Below are 22,721 nucleotides of genomic sequence, written 5' to 3'. Positions count from 1 at the left end.
AGGCTACGTTTCACTGCTTTCCTAGGCATACAAGAAGAGTGTGGATGGAAAGCAGAGCAGCCAAAATTCGAACCAGCACCCACATGAGATGAAGGTGCTATAGGCAATGCCTGAACATGCTATGCCACAATGCCAGCCTCTAGTAAGGTATCATTCACTGTATTTTTTCCTGAGTATGTAATGTTTTCAGTGCAACTATAGATCTCATTGCTTTAATTTTGTTTATAGTTGTCTGTGCCTGATATATAAAACCACAAATTGATTTTCAAAAATTCTAGGAACAAGTATGAGCCACAGTAGGTTAAGCCACCACATGGAATGTCTATACCCCCTATCAGAGGGCCCATTCAAGTCCTAGTTCCTCCACTGCCAATGCAGCTTTCTGCTAATGCACCTAGAAAGATAGCAGATGATGATCAAAGCACTTGGATCTATGTCACACATATGGGAGAAGCAGATGAAGTTCCCGGATCCTGACTTTTGAGGAGTGAACAAATGGATGGAAAACTGAAATCTCTCTCTCTCTCATAATTTTATCTTCTTTATTAGTTTATACATAAGATTTCAATAAATATTTTAATCATGAATCCCATAGCAATCATGAATTGCTTTAAGTCAGTCAATAATTCTTTTTCAAAAAATATTGCTTAATTCTTTATTTGCCAGGCAGACTTACAGAGAGAAGGACAGACAGGCAGCCAGGGGACAGGGGAGGTGAAGACACAGATACAGAGGTCATGAATACACTGATCATTCCACAAATGACTGCAATGACCAGAGCTGAGCCCATCCAAAGCCAGAAGCTTCCTCTAGATCTTCCACATGGGTGCAGGAACCCAAGAACTTAAGATACCCTTTGCTGTCTGCTGAGGGAATGAGCAGAGAGCTGTTTAGCTGTGCATTAGCCAGGACATGTGTTATACATGGAGGTCAGTGCTACAGGCAGATACTTGGCCTACTATGCCACAGCACCAGTCATCAGTCATTAATTCTAATATTTTATGCACTGCTGGATTTTCTACAAACACATTCTTATTATCTGTAGTTCCATAAGCTTCCATTTTCCTTGTTTTGGCTTTTTAGATGGCTAGAATTCTTTGGAGTACTGATAGAAGTGGTAAAGGTAAATTTGCCTCATTGTCTCTCTCGGGGATATCCTCAGTACTTTGTTTTCCCTAGGCTTTTGTCTTTTATAGCTACTCCTTATCAGATCAGGGATTCTTCTATGCTACTGTGCTGAGAGCTTTAAAGCATGAATGGTTGCTGCACTGCCAAACAATTTTTCTGTGCCTAATAAATTGGTCATACACAGCCTGGTGAGGTGGCCTAGTGGCTAAAGTTCTCACCCTGAACACGCTGGGATCCCATATGGGCGTCGTTTGGTGTCCCAGCTGCTCCATTCCCTTCTGGCCCCTGCCTGTGGCCTGGGAAAGCAGTCAAGAATGGCCCAAAACCTTGGGACCCTGCACCCACATGGGAGACCTTGAAGAGACTCCTGGCTCCTGGCTCCTGGCTTTAGATTGGCTCAGCTCCTGCTGTTACAGCCAGTTGGGGAGTAAACCAGTGGACAGAAGATCTTCCTCTCTGTCTCTTCTCTTCTCTTCTCTTCTCTTCTCTTCTCTTCTCTTCTCTCTCTCTCTCTCTCTCTCTCTATATATATATATATATATGACTTTGCTTTGAACATAAATAAATCTTTTAAAAAATGGTCATGTAATTTCTCCCTCTTTTTCATTAATGAGTTTGAGTTACCCTGATTAATTTTCAAGTGTCAAGCCAACTTCAACAAATGCCAACTCATCGTGTTATCCTTTTTATTTATTAGCATATTCAATCTGCAAAGTTTTGTTTAAAAAAATTTATTTTTATTAGAAAATCAGATATATAGAGAGGAGGAGAGACAGAGAGAAAGATCCTCCATCCAATGGTTCACTCTCCAAGAGGCCCCAACGGCCGGAGCTGAGTTAATCAGAAGCCAGGAGCCAGGAGTCTCTTCCAGTTCTCCCATGGAAGTGCAGGGTCCCAAGTCTTGGGGCCATCCTTGACTGCTTTCCCAGGCCACAAGCAGGGAGCTAGATGGGAAGTAGGGTTGCAGGAATTAGAACCAGTGACCATAACGGATCCCAGCACATGCAAGGCAAGGACTTTAGCCACTAGGTTACCATGCCAGGTCCAGTTTGCAAAGTTGGTTTTTTTTTTTTTAATTGATTACAGTGCATTATGTGCCACTGTCTCATAGGCTCTGGGATTCCCCAAACCCCTCCCAATTTGCAAAGTTTTGTTTAGAATATTTCCACATCTGTTTTTGAAAGAATTTGACCCGTAATTATTTCTTAAAGTTTCTTTTCAAACTTTGATACTTCAGGTTATGCTAACCTATTAAATGAGTCAGAAATCTTCCATCCTTATCTGTGCTCTTGTGAAGGGATGTGTAATATCAGCATGACATCTTCATTAAATAATTGGATGCATTCTCTTATAATGTTTTTGGGTCTAGAGCCTTCTTGCGGGGAGGCTTTTAATTACAGAACCAGCTTATTGAATATGAAAATAAACAATAGCGTGATATATAAATATGTATATTTTACTGCCTGTAAGCACTACTACAGTAGTCACCATGTTTTAGTATATTTGCTATCATCTAATTTAAAATTAGTTTTTACTGCAGTTTCTTACTTGAGATCACCTTATTCAGAATTACACCACTTCAGAACAGGCAATAGGTAAGGTCCAAGATCCTAACCATTTCCCACCACCTGTGACTCCTTTCCTAACATCACACTCAGCTACTGCTTCCTGATTCTTAACTCAGTGAACTGGAAACCAACCACGCACATAAATCTTTGCACCTAATACCAACCAACCTCTGTCCTCACAGGTCCATTCCTTGTGTTTCACTTTGTCCTCCTCTGCGTGGTTTTTAAAAGCTGGCACTAAGATCTTGAAGAGTCTATAATGGTCATTCCCACATTAGTACCTGTGTTACACTCTCTGTCTCCCCACCTCCCAGGTCTGCCACTCAGGGGCAGGTTATGTCACAGAATGGGTCTGGGAGGAAGCCATGCACCACAGATCCACTTTCCTGGACAATGGGTTGGGACACATTCAATGCCAGGTTCATCTGGAACCTGCAGGAACATCATGGAAGCAGGCCCTGGGGACTTTAGCTCATTCTCACACCATCCAAGTCAGTATTATTTCTCCCTCATTAAAGGAGAAAACCAATGCCAATCCCTTAAAATGGATGTATTCATTCAATAGGCTGCTTTATCAACTTTAAATCATTTATATGCTGTATTTAACCAGAGCAACAAAAGCAATTTTATCATGCAAAAAAATTTACATGGCTCCATTTCCTAATGGTTGAGGGCTTCTGGCTGGCTGCGGTTTTATTATTATTTTTTTAATTTTTATTCATTTATTTATTTTTATTAGAAGGGCAATTTACAGAGAAAAAGAGAGACAAAAATTTTCCATCTACTGGTTCACTCCTCAAATGGACACAATGGCCAGAACTGAACTAATTCAAAGCCAGGAGTTAGGAGCTTCTTCCGGGTCTCCCACTCAAGTAGAGTCCCAAGGCTTTGGGTCATCCTCTGCTGCTTTCCCAGGCCATAAGCAGGAATATGTGCAAGTCTGATGTGGCGCTCCTACTACTTTTTTTTTTTTAACTTTTCTAGAGAAAGATTTACTTCCAGTTTTGTCATAAATGCTTGTGGTGAGGTTCCCTACACCCAGTTCCATACACACCATATTACTGCTACCTTTTTAAGAGGTGCTAGGAAAATAGGTTATCATTATGAAAAAAGAAATACATAAAATAAACTGAATCTCTAATCATACTATATCCTGAAATGAAGTCAGAAGGATTAAAAACAGAAATGTAGGGGCCAGCATTGTGGTATATCAGAGTAAGATGCCAAGTGCCACACCATCATCCTAAATGGGAGCCAGTTCCAGTCCCAGCTGTTCCACTTCTGATCCAGCTCCCTGCTGATGTTCTTGGGGAAGCAGATACTTGGGCCTCTGTCACCCATGTGGGAGACCCAAATAAAGCACCTGGCTTCTGGCTTCCCTGTTTTAGCCATTAGGGGAGTACTCTACAAGATGGAAAACTTTGCTTTGTCTCTAACTCTCTCTCTCTGTCACTCTGCCTTTCAAATAACTAAATAAATCCTTGCAACAAAACCTGAAATGTGAAAGGCAAAAATTTAAACTTTCAGCAGAAAATAAAGAATATGCTTTTACAATATTGGGGTAAAGTGTAACTAAGAAATGAACATATGCAGAAACACATGCTCTAGATTAAAATATATATATGTATATATGTATATGTATATATATAAGCTCAACTATACTAAAATTAAGATATATTTTCATTGTGATAAACCAAAGCACAAACTGGGAGATGAAATTTTCAACAAACAGAACTGACAAAGGATTCGTTTTCACCACATAAAAGAGTGCCTACAGAATGACAAAAGTAAAAAACACAATAGAAAAATGAAAATACTGACTATACACATAACATATAAAAGTATAATGGTATGGTTTGAAAGATTGTGTCCCCCTCCAAAATTCAGGTTGAAACATAATAGTATTGAGAGATGTGGCCCTTGGGAAGTGATTGAATCCTGTCTTGTAGAAAGGCATGAGATTGAAGAGAGCACTCTCTCGAACTTTAAGACCTTCTATCTCATGCATCTACTGCTCTCCCTTCTGGAAGATTCTACAAGGTATCATCAGTCGACATCAAATTTGTCAGCACTTTGATCTTAGACTCTAGAATGGTGAGAAACAGATTCCTGTTGCTTATGGATCACCCAGTCTTAAGCATTTGGCCATAGAAACACAAAAAGAACTAAGAAAGATACTCAACTTTGCTTGTTTCTTTTTTAATCATCTTCACACTTTAAGTATATAGTTGCATTAAGTGCTTTTTGAATTACAAATTTCCATAGCCAAACTGAAATTCTGTACCCATTAAACCACAAGTCTCTAATTTCCCTTCTTCTCCCCACTTTCTAATACTATTCTACTTTCCACTTTTATGAGTGTAACTACTTTGGACACCTCATATTATGACCTGAATAGTGTTTTATATACCCCACAAATTCTTATATTGAGAACCTAACCCCCAGTACTTCAGAATATCAATACATTTGGAGATAAAGCCCTTAAAAAGACAGTACACACCCATCTATAGGCCTCTGTGTTAACTATGACAAAATGCCAGGATAATTCCATATTCTTTTGTATTTTTTTTAAAGATCTAGGAAGAAAAAGGCAGAATGCTCACTCTGTCACCACAGGTACCCACCAGCCAGGGCCACCCTACCACCATCACCAGCACCAAGCACATGGTGTCAGGGCAGGAGGGTATACATTGCTAGCCTTTCAGGGGACTGAGGACAGGTAGGAGTGGGGGCTACTGAGGGCTTTTTTTAACTCATATAAAATGAATTCTGGGGGCTACTATGAACCAGGCCACTGCGTCCACAGGTAACAGAAGCAGCTATGATGTAAGAGGGAGTGAGGAGATCCAGAGAGCAACTCTGGGTCACTACAAAGCACTCGCTTGCGCACAGAATAATCGGAGCTGGGGGCAAACCAGGCCAGGCTGGGCTGCAGCACCTAAGGAAACTGAGGAATCCTTGAGGAACCTGTTAGGCTGCAGAACCCACAAGTGCACACAAAAGCTGGGGCTGGTATATCGGTTGGCTAGTGCAGGTAGCAGACTGAGCTCAACCCTGTATCAGCTGGCGTCCACGAGAGAAGGTCTGAAGCTTCCCTGCCCCAACCAGGTGAAGTTTTTTGGTGGTCTCTCCAATTATACCACTCACTGTACTTGACCCCCAATCTCAGGGAAAGTCACACAAACATGTGGTCCAACCCTAGAGCACATGTTGCAAGACTAGGCCCTCTCAGTTTCTGACCCTTGCGTAACAATGAGAACATATCCAGATGAGCACAAAAGTGAAGACAGCCAGCTTATCTAAACCAACACAAGACTTGGAGTGCCTCATCTGAACGTGAAAAGGGCAGGTTGAAACCCTGAAGACTCCTGGATCCTCACCAAGGACTATCAGTACAAGCACCTAGGATTACATCCCAACTGCCAAGGAGACCACAGGGAATTGGAGTGCCTTCGGAGGCTAAGAACTCTGAGGTCAACCATTCCCTATTGGATCTCCCACATGGGATGGAAGAAGTCCAAATCCTTCCTCGCAGGATCCAAGGTAATCGGAACAACAACCAGGAATCCTGAGCAGTCCGCAGAAACAGAAGAACAGTAAACTTCCTCCGGGACTAGGGAGGGGAGCTTTCTCTGGTCCTCACTTGGTTCCAACTTGGGGTCCCCACCCTCTCTTGCAATGACCATCAAGATCACTCCGGACACCCCTCAAAACAAACAAATAACCAACCAAACAAATAAAAAAATCTAGAATAGATAGACAGAGAACAACAAGGAAAGCTTAGAATCAGACAGGAAACGGTCAGCGTGGATTCACTTATACCTTACTAGGTGGGACACAAAGATTACTTACTCCTCACTAGCGTATTGAAGATTTCTCTGCACACCTCTCCTAAAACTGTTCTGCACCTAAACTGTTGACACACATCTTGTTACAGTTATAAGCCAGTCTAGACTACCCGGAAAAAAAGTCAGGTTCAGCAAAATTATGCTTCAATGCTATAAAATGCCAAATATTATAATGAAAATAGACATGAGACAGCTGAACAGTAATCCATAGCCATTTTAAGATGTATAGAACCCGGTTATATATAAACTAAAATTGAAATGTCAATGAAGTAGCCACAGGATGTGGTTAAGAACTCGCATTTTTGTTTAACATATTGGTTACTCAATACAATGTCAATTAATTACATAACATTATAAATTGTTGATGATGTCATGTTGGGGTTTTTAATTGATCGGGATGACACTCTGCTGGCTCTACCTTCAGACCAGAGATGGTCTCCCCAACAAGCTGTTGAACTTATCTGGACAATAAGATGCTGGACTCTATGCTTGGTATATGCTTGCAATGAAACAATCTCAACTGAACTTGAACTGTGGTTATGGAACAAGATGAAGGAATCCACCATGGGGGGAGGGCTTGGAGAGGGGAGGATCCCAGTACCTATAAAACTGTATCACATAATGCAATGTAATTAATAATAATAATAATAATAATAATAATAATAATAATAAAAGGGCAGGTTGAACAGTACTCCAAGCCAGGCTCTACAACAAGCACCTAAGTCTGTGCACACACGGAGACAGATAAGGGCAGCCAACAGGCCTTAGAACTTCTCACCTCTGGTGTAAGGAAACCTACAACTTCTCAGATCAAGACCACTCAAGTAACTCTCAGAACATTCTTCCGCATGTTTGGGGCCTCAAAGGTAACATCAAACAACAGTCTCAGACCCTGAATATTGATGCAGTGTGACAGTAAGGAGCAACACACTTTCATCACTTCCCCCCAACACCCGCAGACACAGGAGAGAAAACTGAAACATTTATTTTACCCACCTTCCCCTCCCAACCAACCAACCCTCTCCATTCTAGTTGGATTTGGAGGCTAATATAGGTCCAAAATTCCTTACCTCTCTAATAAATGTTAAATAAGATAAAATAAAAATTACATATAATTTAATCTTACCTAAGGTCTACATGGATCATGACTCAGTCTTTGATTGGAGTTTGGATAATTACATAATGGTACCTAGAAGTGAGACAGCAGTAAAACAGGAATTAAGAGTTAGTGAAACCATCTCTTAGAGTTCTAAAGATAAATATTGCCCAGTTTTTGCTAAAAATGAAAAAATAAGGCTAATAAATTTTTTCAAAACTACCAGTTTGAGAGCTGATGACGTGCTACATACAGCAGGTTAAGCTGCTCCAGCAATACCAACATCCACGCTAGTGCCAACTGGAGTTCTCGCTGCTCTAGTTGCAATTCAGTTCTCTTCAGATGTGCCTTGACAAGGCAGCAGAAGATAGCACAGGAGCTTCGGCCTCTGCCACTCAAGTGGGAGACACAGATGAAATTCCAGGCTCCTGTTTTCAGCCTTGCTCAGTCTAGGCCGTTGTAGCCATTTGAGAAGTGAACCAGCAAATAGAAGCGCTCTCGCTCCCTCTCCATAATGCTACCTTTCAAATAAATAAATCTCAAGAGTTACAGCACAGCAAATTAAGTTACTGCTTGCAATGCCAGAATCACATATGAATGGCAGATGAAGCCCCAACTGCTCCACTTTTGACCAGCTCACTGCTAACTTGCCTGGAAAATGAGCAAATGCTGTCTCAAGTGCTTGAGCCCCGGCTACCAGCCTGGCAGACCTGGATTAGTTTTAGGCTCCTGACTTTGCCTAGCACAACTCCACTATTTTGTCCATTTGGAGAGTAAACCAGTGGATGGGAGATCTCTCCTTCTCTCCAACACTGTCTTTCAAGTAAATAAATCCTTAAAAAGCAAATGAATAGGAGCTGGCTCTGGCATAGCAAGATAAACCTCCTATAATATCAACATCCATGCTAGTGCCAGTTGGAGTCTTGGCTGCTCCAGTTCCAATTTAGCTCACTTCAAATGTGCCTTGAGAAGACATCAAAAGGTGTTAACAGATCCAGCATCCTATATGGGCAAAAATTTGAGTCACAGCAACTCCGCTTCTGATCCAGTTCCTAGCTAATGGCCTGGGAAAGCAGAAGAGAATGTCCTAAGACTTTGGGTCCTGAAGTCAAATGGGAGATGCAAAAGAAGCTCCTGGCCTTTAGCTTTCGATGCGCTCAGCTCCAGCCATTGCAGCTACATGGGAGTGAAACAGTAGATGAAAAAACTCTAAGACTTTCAAGTAAAATGGTTTTTTTAAAAAGTAAGTAAATAGGGATTAGAGTGCTGACATCACAGGTTATGCCACTGCTTATAACACTAGCATTATCCTTTGGGTATCAGTTCAAATCCCAACTGTGCCACATTCCATCCAGTTGCTTGCTAACAGACCTGGGCAAAAGAGTGGTGCTGGTTTACATCTGGCCAGGCCCATCCCACCCGCTGTAATCATTCGGGGAGGTGAACCAGCAGAAAGAAAATGCGTCTTAGCCTTGCTGTCTGTAACTGCTTTCAAATAAATAAAACCTTTTTTTTTTAAGTTTAAATAAATAAATAAACCTAAATGTAAATTCTAATACACTAAATTGTCCTCACAAAGAAATTTGCGCACATAAGAGAAATCATGCATGGGCACTACAGAGAAAAGATAGCCTTCTACAATGCAAGGGAGAGGGGCCTCAGAAGAAAATCAACCTGCCAGCACCTTGGTTTTAGACTTCTGGCATCCAAAATCTCTGTTGTTCCAGTTGCACATTTTTGGTATTGTGCATCTAAAACCTTTTTTTTTTTTTAATTTTTTTTTTAGTGAGAAGCAGACAGACAGGGCTCCCACCCACTGGTTCACTCCTCAATTAAATGCCTGCCAAAGCCTGGGTTGGGTCAGGCCACAATTGGGAGTCTGGAATCCAATTCATGTCTCCCACACTGGAGGCAAAGATCCAACTACTTGAGTCATTATACTGCACTAGCAAGAAGCTGCAATCAGAGGCCAGTCAGAAATTGAACACAGTTAATCCAGTATGGGTTGAGGATGTCTTACTGTTAGGACTCTAATTTTATGGATTTTGTTTGGGCAGCCTCTCATGTGGTAGATTACAAAAGATCTATTTTGTGACTAGTGTATTTTGTTTCTCAACACTGGCCTATGTCAGAGCACGTGAAAGAATTCCCAGCACCTCAAGGCTGAACAATATTCCATTGCATAGACAGGCTAAGTTCTGCCTGTTTCCTTTATCTAGTCATGACGGGGTCATTCTCACCTCTTGGCTGTTGTAACCAATGCTATTTTGAACATGGTTATGCAAGTAGTTGAGATTCTGCTTTCAATTGAAAAAAAAAAACTGCATCTGATAATATAAAAAATTGATGAGGGCAGATTTTTAAAAAGAAACACTCCTACACACTGCTAGTGGGTGTGTACATTAACAATCTTTTCTGCAAAACAACTTGACATTTGTAACATGAACATAATTCTTCCCCATAATTCAGCATCACAATTAGCATTTATTAAACAATGGAGAGATACATATTTGCTTTACTATTCTGAGAAACATTATTTTCTTACAAGTGAATGTACTTACTGGGTGAAAAACACCAGTTGTACTTCCTATGCTGAGGGCGGCTGTCAGAAAGATTGAAAGCTTGCCTGGCACCAGCAGGATGTATATTCATTCCTCATAATAATAAAAAGTGGAAATGACTCAAATGTCCAGTTGAATTATAAAGTCATGGCACTTTCACACCAGAAAATTCTGTAAGGCAATGAAAAGGAACCCATGAAACTTAGGTAGACTTCAGTAGAAAAAAAATTATTGGAAAAATTTCATAAAGCTCAAGAGTGTAAAATTCAGCAACACCTTGTTTAGAGATACACAAATAAGAAGAAAATACACAATAAGTATAAATTAGTAAGCTAAGAATAACAGAAAAACAGGAATAATTTGGCAATTAGGTGAAACAAGGAAGAAAACGCATGGTAACATTCTAGTTCTTATGTGTATTGATATGCACCATAATCTAAATTTACACTAAACACATAAGTACACATTGTTAACAATGTACACATTTACAAAAAATTGTAACTGTACATCCTCTTTTGGCACAGTAATGAGTCAACACTCACAAAAATTGGATTTCCTGAAAAACTGGTTGACACAAGCGCAAATCGCCTGTGAGCATGTCAAACAGGGACCTGTATAGTTTTTTGTAAACTCTATGTACACCTCTCAGTCTCTTGAGGGAAGCAGCTAGGAACACGAGCCCTGGCAACGACACTACCTCAAGCACGAAAATGCACTGTGTGCTTTTCCCGAGCTTGTCAGTTAAAGGAAGGGAAAAAATATCACACTCAGAAAATGTGCCAGAGCTGTGAGGGCTCAGCGTTCAGGAACTCCAGCCAAATGGTGCCCCGTGCTGTTTTACACACACACAGGTCACTCCGAGCCAGTAACGGTGGGAGGATTTAACTGTTCAGAACCACTTCTCTTCGTTATCAACTCGTCATTAGAATCCGTTTTCTTTACTTTCCTTTAAATTAGCTTGAGGCAGCGCATGTGAACTAAGAAGAAAGCAACTGGTTCATTTCCCAGCAGTGGCTTGAAAGGACCAACCGAAAAAGTGCTCATGAGAGAAAAGAGACACGTTGAAGAAAACGGAAAAGAAATCCCCAAGATTTAAAGGGACTGTGGAACCTGAAAATACGGATATTTTCACCGCCAGACTTCTAGAAGAATGTGCAAGGCTCGAGAAAAACTTTCAGGGGCTCCTTTTTTTTTTTTGTCAGTGTCGTATAACAGCTTGGAAAATCCGTGCCTTTTAAACTACACAAGAAGCAGGGTGGCTCTGCCTCAGCAACGGCCCTGACAAAGATGGCGGTGGGACGAAGCCCCTTCTCCGCCCGCTGCCAAAAGCGTTCGCCTCACATTTCCCACAAACCCCTCCGCGCAGCCCGGCGCGCCGGGACCTACCCGGCCGCTGCCCAACCACTGCGCCTGCGCGGGGCAACGTCACGCGTGCTCCCGGGGCTCGACGGCGCTGGCAGGAGGGGCCTCGCCTGCTTCCGCCGCCGCCGCCGCCGCGTCGCTTCGGGGCTCGGAGGGCGGGTTCGCGCTGCCCCTGCCGCCGCCGCCGCCGCCGCCGCCGCCGGGACGCAGCTCGGGGGCGCGGAGCCGGGCGAGGGGCGCGCGGCGGCGCGGCCATGGGACTGCGCCGGCTCCAGTGACAGCAGGGAGCGGAGCGGCCCGGGCCCTGAGCTCGACTCCTCCAGGGGCCCTCGCCCTCCTGCTCGCGGGGCCGGGGCTCCTGCTGCCGTGGCTGGCGCTGCTGCTGCTGCTGCTGCTGCTGGCGGCTGCGGCGGCGAGGTTCATCATGTCGGGCCGTCGCTGCGCCGGCGGGGGCGCGGCCTGCGCCAGCTCGGCGGCCGAGGTGGTGGAGCCCGCCGCCCGCGAGCTGTTCGAGGCGTGCCGCAACGGGGACGTAGAGCGAGTCAAGAGGCTGGTGACGCCCGAGAAAGTGAACAGCCGCGACACGGCGGGCAGGAAGTCCACCCCGCTCCACTTCGCCGCAGGTAACCGGAGCGGCCGCCGCCTCGCTGCCCCCCACGCCTTACCTGCGCAGCCGGCCTCGCAGGCCCCAACCCCGACAACGCTCCTCCGGTCCCGACCTGAACCCCCACCCCGCTCCCTGGAATCGATCCTGCAGCGCTCGCTCTCCTGGAGGGGGGTGGGCTGAACAGACCCAAGGGTGGGGCGAGCGCGCTCGAAGGGCTTTTTTTTTTTTTTTTTAATTTATTTTAGTTGGGGGAGTATTGGGCTTTGTTTCACGGTATCAACAATACCTGCACCAACTTCCGGTCTCGCTGCCCGAAAAGGCCCCTGCAATACGCAAGGAAGAACTGGGCTTGCAGTGTGCACAGGACTTGTGATTGGAAAAAGCAGTTATCGTCCCCAGAATCTGTTGTTCTTGGAAGTTGCACAGGAGTCTCTTATCAGTGCTTTGGGTTAAGGTCTTAAAGGCCTTTGTAAAATGAAGGACTGTAATGTGGAAAGAGTGGTAATTGGTTTACCGGAGTAGCCAATCATTAGCAAGTTTTGGACTGGCTGCAGCCGGGATTAAGCAAGTTTATGGGAACTGAGTTTCTGGAAGGTAATCTCTGCCGCCCCCACTCCTAACCCCTCCCGACGGTGAGGTGGAAGGCAGAATCAGAAAAAAGATGCTGCAGGTATTGAAATTTGGTTTTAAAATTTCCACTTGAACTGACATCTCATTCTGAGATGTAGATCAGTCCCTTTCAGTGCTGACTAGGTCAGTGAATGATGTAAACAAGTTTGTTTCGGTTCAAATATACAAAAGAAACAAATACATTCGTTTTCATAAATGATTGATTTTTGCCTTGGCACTTTGAAGATGATTTGTGGTCATCTGTAAAACAAGGCGTGGGTAATTGAAAGTGGAGTGAGTTTTCATACCTCAGTTTTTCTGTTTGGTTTTAGGAAAACGTAGGGGTGTATTTTCATTACTGTGCTTGCTCTGTGACACAGGTGAGCAGCATGGGAATATCTGCCAGTTGGAGCAGGCTTGGCTCTAGCCTGTTCCCAGGTGAAATGTGAAGGCCACGGCAGGGTGTGCTCTCTGGAGCATGCACCTTCGTGGGTGCAACTGTTGCTGTTCGGTAGTCTTCTATAAAGAGAAGGTCTGGGAGAGTGTAGGTGGAGAGAGCGAGAGGCAGTGGGCAGTGCAAGATGAGACTAGCCAAATGAGAGCTCACCTGGAGTTAGCCATTTTGTGTGAGCGCGGGGCCATCCTTGCTGCCTGCCTTCAGCTGATTTGGATCATCTTGCTTGACCATGTAGTCAACATTTAACCAACTGAGTTGGCAAACTGTCCGAAGCAACTAATGCGTAATCCAAAGGGTAGTGTTACCGAGGTTCTGTTCCCTTGGTCTGTGGGGTAAAAATAACCAGACAAGACCTTAGTTGCGGCCTTTCAAGAATTCGGTGTATTAATGAGTTCATATCTGGAAATAGTAGTATTTAAAGGTGTAGAGCTGTAGTGTTAGTTTCTCACTGACCTTGTTCTCTGCCACCATCCCACCTTCACTTCTGGCCCAAGTTTTCAAAGCATTTTTTCTACATAGATTTCCTATTATTTGTTGTGAGTGAAGTGGAAAATAAATATTTCAGGAGCCACCCCCAGTTTACCCAAATTATCACATACAGATTATCAGATTTGAATTTAAGGTATAAAAAGAGATTAAAAGGAGATTTGGGGAGGGGAAGGGGGAAATCCCAGAGCCTGTGGAACTCTATTGTGAGATAATTTTTAAGGGGGGGGGATTAAAAATTGCTGGGGAGTTTAATGCAAGCATAAGACATCCTGAATTTAAATTCTGGCATATAAGAAACTTGAAAAATTGGCTTTGCAAATCAGTCTAAATTGTTAATTAATGAGAGGAAACCTATTTTTTTTTTAATTTAAGTAGTTGCACCAGGCTTCATTTTTTTTTTTCTGTTACTATGGAAGAGTACATTTTTATGATAGATGGACACTGTGCAACTGCCTGACCAAGGAGTTTGTTTTATGAGACAGTAGGCTTTAGCCAGTTTGGGGGAGGTGATTTTCAGAGAAGCGCAAATTTTTCTTTGTTTCAATTCCCAAGGAACAGTAGCAATAGAAGATGTGCATAGTAAAGAAAAGATGAAGAACCGAGTAAAGGGAAAATAACTTTATCCTTTCACCTGAGGAAAAAAAATCAGTTGCCAAACCCCAGGGAGTTAGGTTCAGTTACTGAAAGCAGACGCTGACGTTGTTTCCTATTCTTCGGCCACTGTCCCTCACTATGCACTGACACACGGGATGGGCATGGTTTGTGTTGAGACATCACAGAACTTGTAAGGCAAGTTGGTGGTGGTAGGCTACATGTAGCTCTAACTTTACTAAAGGCTACAGTCTCTGAAAGTTCTGACCCTAGGAGAGAGCAGATTTCAGGAAAGAAGGCCCTGCCTCCCTGAACTGATTTTTTTGAAAATCGAAGATGACAAGTTTGGGGAGGAAGTCACCTTCGTGTACCCATCATCGTGAAAGAATGGTATTCCTTAGAATCTTAGAACTGGAGGAGTGAAGGTGGTAGCTTAAGAACTCTATAGCTTGGCAGTCTTACTGCTTCCTGGGAGTGTTCAGAGAATTGTCCTTAAATGAAGAAAATTAAAGTCACTTAATTGGGTTCAAGAAATTGAGGAGCATACTTGGGAAGAGCTGATATGTGTGTGTTATGGAGGATGACAAATGGAAGACTGCACTGCCAAGTCCTAGCCAGAAATGAACACTTGTTTTGTTTTTGCAGGCTATGTTATTATGTATTTGTAGTAAAGTACTCAGCCATGTACTTTGGACCAGTTACACTGAACTTGTATCAAGTCTGTGAATTGTGTTTAATAAGGAATTTGTATTGCTGTTATTGACAGGAGTAAAGTTTGAATTAGAGCATGTGCAATCTGCCATACAAGAAACAAAGTGACAAACTGGAGTTACATGTTTTAGAGATGAAAGACGTGTTACTATCATCAAGGCATATAGCCGCATCAGTGGATAGTGATTTGTGTGGCTTTAGCCATAGAAACTAAGTCCGTTGGGTGAAAGGTTGTAAGAAGTTAGGCAACGTTTAACAGTTTCTTGAGCAGTGAAGCTGGAAGTGCCTGAGCAGTGGTTGGATTGGCATGTTTGAAGCGAGGCTTTAGGTAGGATTTCTATGGAGAGTGGGTTCTTTGTCATCAGTTCATAATCTGAGTGGAATAAGAAAGTGAGATGACTCCACTAATCAGAGGTCTTGGTAAGTCAGCTACCCAGGACATGGTAGCTTGTGTGATTGCTCTTCGTGTATTTTCTCAAAATGATGCTGTTTCAGACTCCAAGAACTTTTCCTTACAATAAAGATTGTTTTGTATTTGGAAGGCAGGATGACAGAAAATGGGAAAGAAAGAGATCTTGCATCCTCTTGGTTGCTCCTCAGATAAGGGCCGCCGCTGGGTCTTGGCCAGATCAGGAGCCTAGACCTCTTGTGCGGTGGCAGGGGCCCAAGCAGTTAGGCTATCATCCACAGCCGACCAGCCACGTCAACAAAGGGTTGGACCAGAAGTGGAGCAGCCAGTGCTTGAACCAGCACTCTGACATGCACTGCTGGTGTCAAGGGTTACAGCTACCCACTATACCACAACATCAGCCCCTCCTAATAATCTCAGAAGCATTTCCTTCCTTGGTTGTAGGCCAGCATGCATAGAATTCTGCCTAGAACTACAGTGATTTTCAAGGTTAATTTTGTTTGTTTTTGCTGTCGAAAATAATTAAATCCTACATAAACAGAAAAGCCTAATAAGTGAAGATCAAACTATCCCAGAATTCAATACTTTTCTTTATTCATCAAATCTGTGTTACATGAGAATCTTAAGCTACACCTTTTTCCTCAGCATTTGTTGGACTCAGACAGTTGACTTCACTAACAACTAATTTGATGTCAACCTTCCCTCGGGCCCAGCGTGGTAGCCTAGCAGCTAAAATCTTTGCCTCGCATGCGTCAGGAACCCATATGGGCCCCGGTTCGTATCCCCGCAGCCCACTTGCCATCCAGCTCCTTGCTTGTGGCCTAGAAAAGCAGTCGAAGATGGCCCAAAGCCTTGCACCCACATGGGAGAAGCTCCTGGCTCCTGGCTTCGGGTTGGCTCAGCTCTGGCCGTTGTGACCACCTGGGGAGTGAATCAACAGATACAAGATCCTCTCTCTCTCTGTCCTCTTCTCTGTATATCTGACTTTGCAATAAAAATGAATAAATCATTTTTTTAATGAGGTACACCTTCCCTCATCTATATTGTCACAGTTTTGTTACCTCATAGGCCATGACAACCTTCTAAGTTTCTGTTAATCCAAACAGCTGAACTATCTGTCCCAGTTTGAGATAGGTGGGACCCTCTCCCTTACATGTCTCATTCTAAAGCAATATACATGTAGGAGTAGCATCTGGGTCTCAGTAAATTGAAATTAATGGTAACTAAGAGGCTTATAATGAAATTGCTGTGGAAAAGTTGTCATCTGTAGCCTGGCTGGAAGCCAACACAGTGGCATAACAGACTAACCCTCCACCTGCCAGTATGTACATCCCACATGGGCTCCAGTTCTTGTCCCAGCTGCTCCAATTCCCAATCCAGCTCTCTAATGGCTGGAAAAGCTGTGGAGAATGACTCAAGTCGTTGGCCATCCTGCACAAGAAATCTGGAAGAAGCTCCTAACTCCCAAGTTTGGATCAGCCCAGCTCTGGCAGGTGCAGACATTTGGAGAATCAGCTACCAGATAGAAGATCTCCGTCTGTCTCCATCTCTTTCTGTAACTCTGACTTTCCAAGTAAAATAAATAAATCTTTAAAATAATAACCTGTCTGAGCTTGAAGGCCACTTGGTTATACCTGTCCATCTCCCAAGCCTTGAAAACTCACTTTCTGTTTTGTGGCATTTGTGGACATGTTTTGTTTTTGGTTTTCTTCTTTCTAGCAAAGTCGGGTACCATTAGACCGGCAGAACATCATCATCTTGTATCGGTCCAATTGCATTTATCAAAAGCCTCACCTGCCTCTGGGCTATAAAAGAAGAAGGGGTTGAAACTTCCTAAAAGTTAGTTTCTCTGTAGTGAACTTTTTTGAAGCCATTCAAATTAAAGTATGTTTCTGTGTAGCAGAAAAATGAGCTAGCTGTGGTCTAAGTAAAGCAGCTGGAACTCAGACCTGCTCTGGCTATGTCAGCATCACGGTGAGTAACTGGCTTGCTATTCCACAAAAATAGTAGGCAAGCGTTAAAAGAAATGTTTTAAGGCCCTACTGTGTGCCAGATACTGGCCTTTTCCCTGAGTAAACTGAAATAGGTAAGACACAATATCTGCCATTAATTGGCACACAGTTAATTGATCAGCAGGTATTCTACAAATAAGCATGCTTTGCTTTACTGTTGTTGTCTATGACAAATCCATACTAGTGTGTGATTTAATCAGGATTTCCATGCAAGATGAAGTGTCTTGAGCATCTCTGACTGCTACTTCTGTTTTCTGATTTATTGTTAAGTGATCCTTATTTTAAGGATACACCTATTCATGCTCTACCTTGCCAGTGAAAGCAAAAAGAGCTTATACCCTACAGAGGTGTTTTTTTCTTCTAGAAATGGATACTTAATAGAACTGCTTTGAACTGCTTTGGAGACTTTAAGAATGGGGATTTCATTAGGGTTGCTTTCCAGAGTTTGGGAAGCATCTTGGACCTAAGGGTTCAACAGATCCTAACAATGAAAGATGTATTATTAAAATAGCTACTCTCCTTCAGTAATTTTCTTTGAAGCCAAAATGGCTGCAGACATTATCACAGACTGTTTGCTGTTTCAGCATAGCCAGTTGCCCTTGCTCACGTGCTGTAGCTCTTGCACTGCTATGACTTTGAAAACATGCTCATTTCTACTATCTAGCTCATTTTGATCTAAAGCCAGATCAGCAGTCTTTTGGATCAGATATCTTTCCAAATGACCCTTTGTCTTACAACACTAGATGTTCTTGAGCTATTTCTGTGGCCAAGTAACTCTCCTTTTGAGGGAGTTAATTTGTGAATCACCATGTTGATTACTTCACATGAGCATATTTACCACTGAAGAAATCCTTTTCAAAGTGCTCAAGCAGCTTTACAAATAGAGATTTGCTCATTTTTCTTTTTTTTTTTTAACTTTTTCCATCTTTTCATTATATTTTTGGCAATTTTTACATAGTTAATTAGGGTAGAAAGGTTCAAAGGCTACAGGAAAGTGGGCAAGACCACCACTTCCACACCATTTCCCTTGTGTATCTGAGGCAAAGGGGGATCTTCAAGAAGAAGCCCCACCCAGTCTCCCGCCCACCCCAGGTCCCTGATGTGGGGCATGCTCCGAGGGTCCTGCTCAAGTGGATAGTTGACCAGCCATGAATTACCCCAATCTCGCCACTCCCAAGCACGATGAGGTCGCTGCAGAATCCACCAATTGACATAGTCCATCTTAGAGTCTCCATTTGCCCAATTTTTCACTGCTTTTTTTAAATTATTATTACTGCTTTTTGTCATTCAGTTTCAGAAGCCTTTCTAAAAGCCTTTCCTCGGGGTGGGCATTGTGGCGAAGCAGTGAGGCTGCTGCTTGGGGTGTTGGAATGCCTGAGATCATGTCCCACCTCGGATTCCAATCCAGCTTCCTGTTAACATGCACTTTGAGTGGAAGTGATGGATGCTGTGCCCAAGGGAAAAACATTCCCAATCAAAGGCCAGCACCAACCAAGTTCCTGGCATATTTAATGAACTGAAAAGGGCTAGCATTATAAAGTAGTGGATTAAGCCTGCACCCGCAACACTGGTACCCATAAGGGTGTGAGTTTGAGGCCCAGCTAGTACGCTTCCTGTTTGGCTCCTTGCTAATGTGTCTTAGAAAAACAAAAATGGCCCAGCTCCTAGGGTCCCTGATCCCATATGGAAGACTCAGTGCTCCTGATTTCACCTGGCCCACCCCCTGCCCTGACAGCCATTTAGAGGGCTAACCAGCAGATGGAAAAGGCTTTCACTGTAACACTGCCTTTCAAGCAGATAAATCTTTAAAAAAATAAAATAAGAGAAGGTGAGAGCACATCAGGTATTTAAAGATTTTGTAAGGGTGTCATCAGGAGGCCAGTGGATTATCTTTTAGTAGGAATGTGATTTGCTGGCGATTCTTAAAAGATAACTCAGGGCATATGTAGAGATGAAAGCCCACTTGGGAGACTTGCAATGGATCTGTTTGGAGGTGATGGTGGTATAGGGCAGTATCCACAAAAATAAGAAATTGGGAGTATATTTTGCATTTGCAGTGGCTTAAAGGAATCCATAAAGAGATATATCAAATAAACATTTTGTAATTTAATTGAGAAGTCTAGACTGGAGACTTAAATTTTTTTTTTAAAGATTTATTTTCATTACAAAGTCAGATACACAGGAGGAGAGACAGGAAGATCTCCCATCCCATGATTCACTCCTCAAGTGAGCGCAAAGGCCGTTACTGCGCCGATCCGAAGCTGGGAAGCAGGAACCTCTTTCAGGTCTCCCAAATGGGTGCAGGGTCCCAAAGCTTTGGGCTGTCCTCGATTGCTTTCCCAGGCCACAAGCAGGGAGCTGGATGGAAAGTGGAGCTGCCGGGATTAGAACCGGTGCCCATATGGGATCCTGGTGCGTTCAAGGCGAGGACTTTAGCTGCTAGGCCACGCCGCCGGACCCTGGAGGCTTAAATTTAAGGGTTGTGTGTCAGTGGGGTATTCAGAGCTTAAGAATAGATTAGCTGGATAAGGTCATCTAAAAACAGAACAGAGAACTGAGTTTGGACAAATCTCCACCAAAAAAAAAAAAAAAAGCCAGTGGAGATGTATGTCCAAAACTTGAACACCTCACCTTCCGTCACAGATTTAGTTCATTTGTGATCTTCATCTCAGTTGATGAGAACTTTACTCCTCTGTTACTCAGACCAAAAACCTCTGGATTGTTCGTGATTCCTCCTTCAGTGTCATGTACTTTTACTCATACCCTTTTCACCCTCACCACACGTCCAGTTCATAACTAAGCTGTGCTAGCTGTACCTTTAGAGTATCCAGAATCTGCTTCTTATCATTCTCCTTTTTTCTAATTAGATTGTGTTTCCTGCTATTGGTTCACTTCAGAAATGCTAGCAACACCCCAGCCTGGGCTAGCCCAAGGCTTGGAGGCAGAAACTCAATGCAGGGTGCTCACGTGGGTGGCAGAAACTCAGTTGCTCAAGTTTTCACCACTGCCTCCCGGGATTTGAATGCTGTGTCTGGAAACCCAGGTACTCTAATATCAGGCTTTGAGTATTTTAGCCCGATGCCCAAAACCTGTGCTGTTTATCTTTTGTTATTATTATTCATTTGTTTGAAAGAAAGGGAGGGAGGAAGGCTGAGAGGTCTTTCATACTCTGGTTCACTCCCAAAACAAACTGGCTGCAGCAGCCAGAACTGGACCAGTCTGGAACCAGGAACTTTTGGGGGTCTCCCACCGGAGAGCGGGGGCCTGAACACTTGGGCCATCCTCGATTTCTTTCTCAGGTTATTATGGAGCTGGATCAGAAGTGAAGCAGCCAGTACTTAAACCACCCCCCAGTAAGATGCCAGCGCTGCAGGTGATGACTTTAGCTACTATATAAGGCCACAGCACCGGCCCTGTCATTTTGTTTGTTTTGTTTTGAGTCCTCTAGGTTGTGACTCAGGTCATCGTAATCACTTAGCTACTTCTACCCATAACCTCCCTAAGATCTAGTTGTAACATGGAAACCAGAGGGCTCTTGTCAGATCCAAGTCCTATGCTGATACTTACCAGCTCAGAACCCTGTAGTAACATTACTTTCCATAAATTAAAGAGTCAAGCTTCACAGTGGCCCTTGAGCTTCTGCACCTGGCCCTCTTTCTTCAAGCCTCATTTGCTACAGTTGTGCCCTACCCTGTTCTAGCCACTCAGACCTCACTACCAGTCAACAAAGCTGACTCCCTCATCTGTCGCCATCTAAGGCAGAGTTACAGAGACATGCCTACCATCTTCTGGTTTACTCCCCAGATGGTTACAACGCCCAGAGCTGGGCCTGTCTGAAGCCAGGAGCTTCTTCGAGGTCTCCCACTTGAGTACAGTTCTTGGGCCATCCTGGCTGTTATCTCAGGCACATTGGCAGGGAAGTGATCAGAAATGAAACGGCCAGGACTTGAACTGGTGCCCATGCCGGATACCCACTATGCCATGGCATAGTGTTTCGTACACTGCTTGAGATGTCCCTAACCTGTACCAGACTGCCTAAGTTTCAATCCTGTTTCCTTTCTGCATTGCCACTTTCCCACCCTGAAATACAGGGATTTGGTCTGATTGTTCATTACTGCTTCAGGCACTTGGTCGATATTTCCTGATCACTTGTTGAATAATGAGACAGGAAAACTAAGAGTGTTGTCAGGGAAACTTTTAGAGCAAGTATTTCCAGAAGGAGGGAGTAGTCAGTTACTGAGTGTTACTGAGAGGTCAGTCAAGTAAATATAGACATGTTTCCTTTGAAGTTGGGAATGTGGATAGTCTAAGTAACCTAGTTGAAGTCAGTGGGAAGCAGCAGAAGCCAGATTGAATCTGGGAGGCATGTAAATGGAAGATAACCCTATAGCTTTGCTTCCCAAAGGGGGGCGGAGAAATGGGAATGAGGCTTTAGAGACTAGACTTTTTCATGTAATGGACGATTCTAGAACGTGTTGGCATATTGTTAGCGACGATGTAGCAGAAAGGGAGAGAGATTGAGGAGAGGACAAAGACTCTGATGTCAGTGCAGAAAGGATACTTGGAACAAACCAACAAGAAAACTAGCACTCCGGTTGGCTCTATTCCTTTTGCACACTGCTCCAGATACTGTCTCTATGCCCATGACTCCAAAGTGTGTCTCCAGCTCGGACCAGGTTCTTGAATTCAGTCTCAGAACCTATTACATATTTGTCCAAAGGTGCCCTTAAGCTAACCATTTCCAAAAGAAACCTTAAGCCTCAAAACTTCCTGTTTTATTTCATGTGATAGATCTTCTAGTTGTCCTCAGCCTTTCTCTTCTGGCACTAGATTGGTCACTGGATTCTGTCATTTTTCTGTCACTTGTTTTTTCTTTTCTTTTTTCTCTGTCACTGTTTACTAGTCCCTGGCAACATTGTGTGCAGTATTAAAAGATTGGAAATAGCCTCATTAACCATGAGAGTGAAATTAGCTGAATTTTGACACTTTCAGTCAAGCTAATGCTAGTCAGAGTAGATTTCTGGAATTTTATTATTTGTCTTCTATTTTTAAAAAATGCTGAAAGAAAGTGGTATTTTTCAAGGAAAATATGAGCAGGAGGCTTTCGCTGCTTGCTATGCCTGCATCCTATGTCAGAGTGCCAGGGTTTGGATCTGGCTCTAATTTGACTCTAGCTGGGAGGCAGCAGGCGATGGAGTCCAAGTAGTTAGATCTCTGCCACCCACCTGGAAACCCAGATGAATGCCAAGCCGTCTCTGCTGTTGCAGGCACCA

At 43.4% G+C, this 22,721-nt stretch overlaps 1 protein-coding gene and 1 long non-coding RNA gene across 3 annotated transcripts in view; one reads left to right on the top strand and one right to left on the bottom strand.

Annotated features, from left to right (window-relative positions):
- The window catches only part of LOC121149769, a 66,500-nt gene extending 56,079 nt beyond the window's left edge, over window positions 1–10,421 (bottom strand). The window contains exons 1-2 of the long non-coding RNA XR_005882853.1: window positions 10,202–10,421; window positions 7,671–7,733 (exon numbers count right to left, since the gene is read on the bottom strand). This is a non-coding gene — a long non-coding RNA (uncharacterized LOC121149769). The remainder of the gene's footprint in view (window positions 1–7,670; window positions 7,734–10,201) is intronic.
- A 1,273-nt stretch (window positions 10,422–11,694) lies between these two features.
- Window positions 11,695–22,721, top strand: part of TNKS2 (tankyrase 2) — a 55,172-nt gene continuing 44,145 nt past the window's right edge. Inside the window, exon 1 of one of the 2 annotated variants that reach the window (XM_040970487.1) lies at window positions 11,695–12,186. In XM_040970487.1, coding sequence (XP_040826421.1) covers window positions 11,988–12,186 — 199 coding nt within the window. In that variant the 5' untranslated portion in view covers window positions 11,695–11,987. The remainder of the gene's footprint in view (window positions 12,187–22,721) is intronic. The other variant, XM_040970485.1, reaches the window with a different exon arrangement.

The sequence above is a fragment of the Ochotona curzoniae genome, unplaced genomic scaffold, assembly GCF_017591425.1.
Source record: "Ochotona curzoniae isolate NIBS_2020 unplaced genomic scaffold, NIBS_Ocur_1.0 scaffold_4763, whole genome shotgun sequence".
In the NCBI taxonomy this organism is placed as follows: Eukaryota; Metazoa; Chordata; class Mammalia; order Lagomorpha; family Ochotonidae; genus Ochotona; species Ochotona curzoniae.
Note: the sequence above shows the minus strand (reverse complement) of the source record. Positions and strands in the feature narration are given on the sequence as shown.